Source organism: Spea bombifrons, chromosome 2 (genome assembly GCF_027358695.1).
Source record: "Spea bombifrons isolate aSpeBom1 chromosome 2, aSpeBom1.2.pri, whole genome shotgun sequence".
In the NCBI taxonomy this organism is placed as follows: Eukaryota; Metazoa; Chordata; class Amphibia; order Anura; family Pelobatidae; genus Spea; species Spea bombifrons.
The window spans coordinates 112,874,660-112,884,014 of NC_071088.1; the positions used below are offsets into that span (position 1 = coordinate 112,874,660).

The 9,355-nt window shown below is 36.5% G+C and overlaps 1 protein-coding gene across 1 annotated transcript; it reads left to right on the forward strand.

The window, feature by feature from the left end:
• The first annotated feature begins 600 nt into the window (after positions 1-600).
• Positions 601-6,088, forward strand: GPR182 (G protein-coupled receptor 182). Its single transcript, XM_053455707.1, has 2 exons — positions 601-708; positions 4,423-6,088. The coding sequence occupies exon 2, from the start codon at positions 4,444-4,446 to the stop codon at positions 5,578-5,580; it is 1,137 nt and encodes a 378-aa protein (XP_053311682.1). The 5' UTR covers positions 601-708; positions 4,423-4,443; the 3' UTR covers positions 5,581-6,088.
• Positions 6,089-9,355: the final 3,267 nt, after the last annotated feature.

Consider the following 9,355-nt stretch of genomic DNA (forward strand, 5'->3'; position numbering starts at 1 on the left):
CTTCAATATCCACATCATCCAAGGACCTCAGCCAGTCTTTGATGTGAAGTGCTACAAAAACCTTTGTCACCTGCAGCGCGACCATAACAACAAGATCTTCTGCCAGCTGTGGTTTAAACATTATCATAATAAGATAATCTAGAAAATCTTTATAGTAGAAATGCTGTGTGGTCTTCATAAAGTGATGATACGGTACTAGTTTTCCCAAATGATCTCAGTAAAGAATTACTTAGCAAAATTCAATAATTTTTATCCACATAGAGAGTTTCTATGGATTCTTGAGGCTGAAGTGATAATAAATAAACAATCCTTAAAACTCTTTTCCACAAATTAATAAACTCTTTAAGTGTGTTCCTTGAATAAATGCATCTGCTCTCTGAGTGTGTTTCCTTTAGAGAGAAAAAAAAACAGGCTTCTTAATGACCAAATTCCTTTGAATTGTATTTCATTATATCTCCACTCGACAAAGAGCTAGATTCAGTAATTAAGCCGCTTGGAGAATCTTAGTGTTAGTTTGTGTTTGCGCAGAGGATATCCTGACTAGTGAATTAGAGGCAGTGTTTGCCTGTCAAAAATCATTTCCTGAATGGAAGGGTTACTAGCAAGTGTAAAATAACCCATGTCATTTGGTGTAGAGAAGTTTTGCAGTACTCTCAAAGATACCAAAAGATACCGGATTGCTGGCGTATTCATCTGTCTCATTCTCAGGTAAGAAATCATTAGAGGTCCCCACTAGATGTACATACTCTTCTGCACAATACAGGTGTTGTACATATATTGCCTTTATTGTTGTACATAGTGCTAAAATGAATAAGCCACAGCGGAAATACTACATATTATTTGACCTTTACTTATTTTATATCGAACAGTGTAATGTGATTGAAGGCAGTATCAGTGATTTCTGATATCAATTGTATATGCATTATTGCAGCATGTTGTATCTAGATAGTATACACTACTTGTGTTCCAGTTAAATAAACTGGAATGGTAGATTGTGTGTGGTGTAGCAAGCATTATTAGAGCTAATTGTTTTGCATTAAACAATTTTTATAGTCTGCGTGTCTATTAAAAAAATTGATTAATGGATCTATATGTTTATATTGTAATATTTCTATTTATTCATGGTGGCTGTAGTCCTCAGAATGTATGTGCTGGCTGCTAAGGTAGGGTGATATAGAAATAAACCGTTTGTAGACTTAAATGACACACGTTTCTGACAAGAATCCTGTGCAAGATACTTAATATGCATCATAATGGATTTATTAATTATTAATAAGTAGCATCACATCCAGTAAAGTTATGGAACTAGTCTGTTGTATTGCCTGCAGATAACTAGCAGTCCACTTGCAACATCAACACAGTTACAGTTGGGATTAGGCTCCTATTTGCTATAACTGCCTTACAATAAAGAGGCTTAGCTTTCCAAGGCTGGATTTGTCCCTTTCATTATGTAACTGCCAGTGTATGTTTGAACATCCACATCTGTGGCAAAACATTTCCAATGCTATATATATATATATATATATATATATATATATATATATATATATATATATATATATATATATATATATAAACATCACATCAAAACATCCTAAAAATAACAACAAAACAAATCAGAGTATACAAATCAGAGTATACAAATCAGAGTATACTTTTTTAAAACTATGACAGTAGACAAGTCAGTTTATTTAATTACACATCATTAAAAGCAGTAATTTCTTCCAAAACCCGTCTCCATAAAACTAACTTGCATTTAAATCATATTGGATACAAGACCTCCTCAGTGTATATTTACAGTTTTTTTAATTAATTAATTGATTAATTAATTGATACATTTTTTGGTGTGATGTTATTCAAAGCAACCACATAAAAATTTAAAAGAAGTAGATTTTTACATACTATATGTTTTTACATCTTCTGCTACATATATAGCCTAGACATTTCTTTTAGCAAAGAAAAAATCTCCTAAAATTTTCCTTGATCCAAGTAAAGCTAAGAAATCTACCATCGCTAGGGATTTATTCTCATTGCCATATTTGTAGTCGGGAAGGAATTTTCCCCCTGGTATGGGGCAATTTGCATCTGCTTCATAAGGGTTTTTTGCCTTCCTCTGGATCAACACAGTAGGGACACAATATGTATATAGATTGAACTTGATGGACTTTGGTCTTTTTTCAACCTTATGAACTATGTTACTACGTTACTATATAAATGTAAGGTAAAGTCCACTTTGACAACATAAGTTTGCTTTGCTGGTTTATCATTATATGCATATTTCATCATTAAATTAATTATTTTTATAGGGAAATATGTGCAGGAGTTCTTATAGAACAAATAGTCTGGGCCACCCTTTTTCAGATGCACCCCCCTCCCACCACCACCAGGATTTTCTATTCTACTCATTTTTTCGTGACAAAGATGGCACTGACAAGCTGTTTGGGGCAAAGCTGACACAGCCATGCTGTTTGGGGGCAAAGATAGCTCAGAAAAGCCTCATGTTTCAGAACGAATGTTCCTCAAATACTGGATTGTAGTGCTACAAGCTATATATTTTATTTTAAATATATAAACCTTTGTAACATGTTTTGAAAGGGTTAAACTTCCCATTGTTTTGTAGCAATTACTGTTTGTGGCCACAGAAGGCACAAATAAACTGGGGGCACTGACAAGCAGTTTGAAGCACAGATGGCACGGACAAGCTGTTTGGGAGCGCTGATGAGCTGTTTGCCACAAGGATGGCACAGGCAAGCTGTTTTGGGCATAAATGGCATAGGCAAGTTGTTTGGGGCACTAGTTATTAGCAAACATTGCAAACATACAAACAGACAAACGCAATCACATGCAAAAATTCACACACAGATATATCACACACACACAGTGGGTTTCTTTCTGGTGTTGGCTGCAGCCCTCACTGAGCTGTGTGTAGCAAATAAAAATCCCTTATCAATTCACACAAGTGGCCACCAAGTGATAAAGCAGAGAAAAGGTTTTTGTTTAAAAAAAAGAAGGCGACTGTCACCAGGCCCCTTACAAATGTAATAGTTGTACCCCCTGATGGTGGACATTACTGGTCTAATCTCTTTGGCAGGAATAACCTTCTACTAGCTGAAGATCAGACTTGCACAAGGTTCATGGGGAATTTTGATGGTCCCTCCATCCTACTGCAGTTTGGGGTGATATTTTTACGTAACACAATTGAATATGCCCTTTTTACACCATACACAGTGCTGTATTGTCTTTGTGAACAATTGAACCTTTCATGAGTCCACAAAACATTTTCCCAGTAGCATTCTTGAGTGTCAAGGTGCACTTTGGCAAATTTCTGGCATGCGAATAGCAGCCTCCTCTATGGTGTCCTGCCATTGACTCTGTGCCTGTTCAATGTTTTGCATATTGGTAAATTCATGAACAGACTTAACCAGTTCCAATTATTGCTGCAAGCGATTAGCTGTTACTCTAGGGTTCTATATTTTTTTTGAGCATTCTGCAGTGTACCTATGGAGTCACCTTGGCTTGACTCCCACTTCTAGGGAGATTAGCCACAGTACTAAATCATCTTCATTTCTAAACAATTTGTGTAACTGTAGACTGATAAATATGTAAACTCCTAGAGATTACTTTGTAATACTTTCCAGCTGTATGCAAATCAACAATTCATATTTGTAGAGCTTCTGAGATTTATTTTTCTGAGGAATGGTTAAAATTGCAGATGCTTCTTGAGAATTGCAAACAAAAAAAAAAATTAGGGTTTTTTTTTGTCAAAGTAGCTCTAAAACACCACTTCAAATCATTATTTGGACTCCAGATTTGCTAATTCCTGACTCCAATAAGCTTTTGTTGAAGTGAGTAATTTAGGGGTGCACATACTTTTTGCAAACCACACTGTGAATGTTTGAAGACAAATGTATACCTAAATGCTGGTAATTCCAAAGGGTTCACTTACTTTTTCTTGCTAGTGTACTTCCAAATGTATTGGTCAAAACAATATGCACATAATAAATACTGCAATGTTTATTTATAGCTCTGTATTTTGATGTTAGATTTATTAATATATTAACCAAAAACGTAACTTTGATGTTAAGGAAATATTCTTATTTATTATGCACCTGTGATGTTATATCATTGTATATAATTATAAAACACACTTTAGGATATGAGGCTGTTTTACACTTCAGAAATGTTCATCACATTGTGAAAATCAAGTAATTTTATAGTTAATGCTGTTTCTTTTATATTAACCTAAAATTATTTATGGTTTGATTGTGATTTTTATTTATTTTAGTTTTAGAATGAATAGCTATGAGCAACATATTTGCTCCTAGTTCTGCCAATAATTGAGATACTAATTATATTATTTGTTTTTTTGTATGGGTTTTTTTATGGGGTTATTTGAATAATCATTTTTCTTTTCTTTTGCAGAAATTCTCTGTCTCACTTGCAATGGCTGAACCAGACCCAGACGATAATCTCAACACAATAATGCTAAATGAGTTTGAGTTCCACAACTGGACAGACATTTTGGATTACCTGAATAGATCATTCTCTGTCTGTGATATTGAGTTGGATGATGGAGTAAAACAGGTCTTCCTGTTCATACTTTATCTCATTATATTTGTTTTGGGTTTGGCTGGGAACCTTCTAGTGCTGTGGGTCAACTGGCAATCACGAAGAAGCAAAAGTTCAATCAATCTCTATATCTTCAACATGGCTGTGGCAGATCTTGGGGTGGTTCTTACCTTGCCTTTCTGGATGCTGGAAACAATGTTGGAATATACATGGCTTTGGGGTGGGTTTTTGTGTCGATTTACACACTATTTTTACTTTGTCAATATGTTCAGTAGTATCTTTTTCCTAACAGCTTTAAGTGTAGACCGTTACCTGACTCTAACGTCTTCCTCTGTATTCTGGAGGCAGAATCAGCAACGCATTCGCAAGGGACTTTGCATTGGAATTTGGGTGTTGTCTGCCATATTTCCCTTACCAGAGGTCTCACATTTTCAGCTCATAGATGGTTCTGACCCTGTGTGCATGTTCATGGCACCATTTGAGATCTATGATGAATGGGCTCTAGCTGTTAGCCTACTGACCACTATTCTAGGATTTGTAATTCCCTTCTCAATAATACTCGTCTTCAGCTTGATGACTGCCTACTACATCAAGTATTCTGGCAGACCAGAGAACAGTAAACACTGCCGGCTCATCTATGCCTACATATTGACGTTCCTTGTCAGTTGGCTTCCCTACCATGTGACCTTGATATTACTGACCCTACATGGAAGCCACATCAACCTGCACTGTTTTCTTGTTCATATTCTTTACTTTTTCTATGATTTGATTGACTGCTTATCACTTACTCACTGTGTGGCCAATCCAATTCTTTATAATTTATTGAGCAAGGACTTCAGGGGCAAGTTCATCAATGCAGTGGTTAAATATATACCCAAGGAAAAAACAGATGGTACAAGCCCTCAGGAACACTCCACCTCCACCACTGATCACTCCGTTGTAATCACAAAAGAAAATGTCCCACAGGCAAATCAATCTGACGTAATCATTCTGGAAGGAGGGATAGCGTAGTCTAGATGGCGTGTTTGGTTTAAAGAACTTAAAAAAGAAATACAGTATTTTGATACAGCATTTCCTCACGTGAATATTCTGTACTTTTAAAATGTATGCCAATTACAATACTGTGAACAAGACTATGAAAAAGATTTTGAGTAATCAAACATAAGTACCTCTACCATCAGCTTTAGATATCAACTGGATCAACTCCTATTTCGATATATACCAATGAATGCCCTTTAAATCTCAGTAAAGCCAAATAAAATTATTGAGACAACCAATGCAGTTTTCATACACATTACAGCTCTGTTGTAATTTCCTGAAATATTGTATTGTAAGAATAATTGCATGGAAATCAATGACTAAATAATACCATTATCTGAAGATACAAAAGTCTCAGGTGACATATATCCTGTTAAAGAAAATATTGTTTTAAAATTTCATGCTGGGAACAATCAGACTAGATTATTAAAATAACTAATGCTTAGCCATGGAAACTTGTTATAAAGGCACTGTTCTGTTGCTTTGTTGTTCCTGTGTACTCTTTTTTATATATAGTTTTATGAAAATGCTTAATAGGCTATTCATGTTTTAGAGCAACTTAAATCCAGGTTGTTTTTTTTTCATGTTTCATGAGAACTGTGGCCCAACATACCATGGAAACCCAAATTTGCTATATTGACAATCAATTGATTCTGATAAACTGCATAGAGCCTCAATGCTAAAGTACATCAAAATTGGCTATACTACTGATCTTCATTCATTTATATGTTTGAACTGCTGAGTACCTTTTGTAAAGTATATTTTTAAATAAGCTTTTCCATATAATTGCAAAAATATAACATACAAACATCATAGGTTTATATATGTTTACAAATATTTTTTCTGTAAAAATATGACACAATGTTTTTATGTTAAGAATATAAACATTCATTGAGAGAATGTTTTATCTGTGCTTAGTTAATGGGCAATTACCACAGTAAGGGATACATATCTGAATTTTGTATATGTCTAATAAACTACTGGGCTATGTATTATGTATCATTCAAAACACATTGTACCAGAGGCACTTTTCTGATCCACAGAAAAAACAAAAACGATTGTCTCTTGGGAAGCCATCTGACTGTACAGAGTATTCTGTGATTTACTAAGATCTCAAAAGAGCAAAACTTTGTTATGATTTCACGTTTGTATTGCCATTCCACTAAAATAAATCTGGAATCTATATTTTGAAACAGTTTTTCTTTGTATTTCGATTACTGAAAAGCACTGTTTCTTTTTTTCAAATATTAAAAATAAATTATAAAATCTTAGAAATCTGTTTTGGCATTATGTATAGAATGTATATACCTAAGAGTTTAAGTGTAACGTTGCTTTAAACTTCTATTTAACAAAGACTATTAGGATAGCAGTTAAAGTATTATAGCAGCAGAATGCCTAACTACCATTATGTAGTGTGGGCAGAGTAGGCAGGCATTTAAAACAAAACAGTCAGATGAACCTTGGTACACCAGAACCAACTAGATATAAGCCTTGGAGATACAACCAGCTACATGCCGTAGCAGTAGTAGTGCTAGCAAATATCCTGGCCCTAGTGGTAAAATCTTCTCCGCTCTAGCTACCAAAGTAAGGTGAAATTTTAGTTACTCCTGGGGGAAGGGACATGTGCTAGTGCCTTGGTTAGATCATAGGTGAAAATTGCTTGTAAATTTGCTTGCCAGCCCTGTAATGTTACCAATATCCAGAACAAACATGAGCAGGCACTTTCAGATCATACCAGCAGGTCTACTTTTACCAGAAGAAAGTTGGATTTGATTGGTTAGATCATAGGTGAAAATTGCTTGTAAATTTGCTTGCCAGCCCTGTAATGTTACCAATATCCAGAACAAACATGAGCAGGCACTTTCAGATGATACCAGCAGGTCTACTTTTACCAGAAGAAAGTTGGATTTGATTGGTTAGATCATAGGTGAAAATTGCTTGTAAATTTGCTTGCCAGCCCTGTAATGTTACCAATATCCAGAACAAACATGAGCAGGCACTTTCAGATGATACCAGCAGGTCTACTTTTACCAGAAGAAAGTTGGAAAGAAAAGTGAAGGTCTAATCTTGCAGCAGAAGAGGGCCTTACTTCCACGGATTTAAGTTATGAGACAGAGGAAGAGGAGTCAAGCAACTCATCATCTAATAATTTGATTGTAAATGTGTTGCTCCTAACAGTTTGCAGAAGCAGCAGCAAGGCCATGCCACTGATTCGCCTACATGTGCTAGCACCACCACAACTCATACTGTCATGGAAAGAAATGACTAGTCTGGTTTGTACTCAGGGGTGTAACTAGAAATCACAGGGCACTGGTGTGAAAATTGCCCCAGGCCCCCCCAACAGCTAGTCTGTGCCATCATTTCCCCCAGACAACTTGTTTGTGCCTTCCTTGCCCCTTTCCCCCTTTAAAAATACACATATATGTAAACACAATTACATCAACTTACTCATACTCACTAACACAGACATACACATTCATTCTAACACACACTCCATCTCACCCCACTTAAACATACATGCTCACAAATACCTACACAAGAATCCTCACACACACACAATTACGCATGCATGCTCATACACACACTTACACATCCATCCATGCTCACACACAATTATACATGCATGTTCTCACACACACAATTACACATGCATGCTCTCACACACACACACACACAATTATACATCCATGCTCACACACAAGTTCAAGGTCAGAAGGACCCTTTCTAAACTATTTTGAATTGGTATGAGGAGACAGGAACAAAGGGTCGCAGGGGTTGACCCCTGTATTTACATCAGTGTCTGTACCACTGTAGTAAAGTATGGGATCATATTTGAGAGAGCCTCAACCTTTTCTAAGATTCTGACCATTCCCAAAGACAATGGGGCAGGGAAATCCACAGCATCAGGCTACCCTTAAACACTTTGGGGATTTCTATTTAAGGTGCATGTTGAAACCAAAAAGAATGGCATGTTTATTTGGTCATAGAAGGTAGAATACAATATTTGCATCTTTTAATGAGACCGTATGATGGATCTCGTGGAGCAGAGTAGGTTAGATACAGGATGAGGTCACAAATACGCGTCACTCCTGTACACGCATAGACACAACATCACATGACCACGCATTTCGTGATGGGAGAGAGCGTGGAAGCTGCTTGCCAGAACAGAGTGGCATAAAGGGGGTATAAGGCATTTCTGGGGGGCAGAGTGGCATATACAGGGGTATAAGGCATATCTGGGGGCAGAGTGGCAAATAAAAGGAAATAAAAAAATCTTTTTTCTCAATCATAGTTTTTATTAAATATGAAAAAATTGTTGTCACGGAGCTGGATAGTCCGACTGACTACCTCCGATGACTTGTGCTCCCTTAGCCTGGGACAACACACTTTCCACGGTTTCCCAGTTACTAGCCGAGACTCAGTGTAGGGTATAAAACAAAATGAAGGCTACTTTATTTAAGACACACGGCTGGATATATCCAGCAAAACACACATTAACATAAAACAAGATTTTGGGATACAAACCGCCCCCTTAATCTGCCTCCCTGAGACAACGGGGCAGTAACGGGTTTAACAATACAATAGGGTCCCAACCTCCACTGTCTATTACTGGCCAAAATCAGTTCCAGGGATGACCGGGGTAAATGTCTATACTGGTGTAAGCTCATTTGAGCAGGGCCCTCTTCACCTGATGTCTCTGTTAGTCAATTTGTTATGTTACATACTACTTGTTATGTCCTGTCTACCC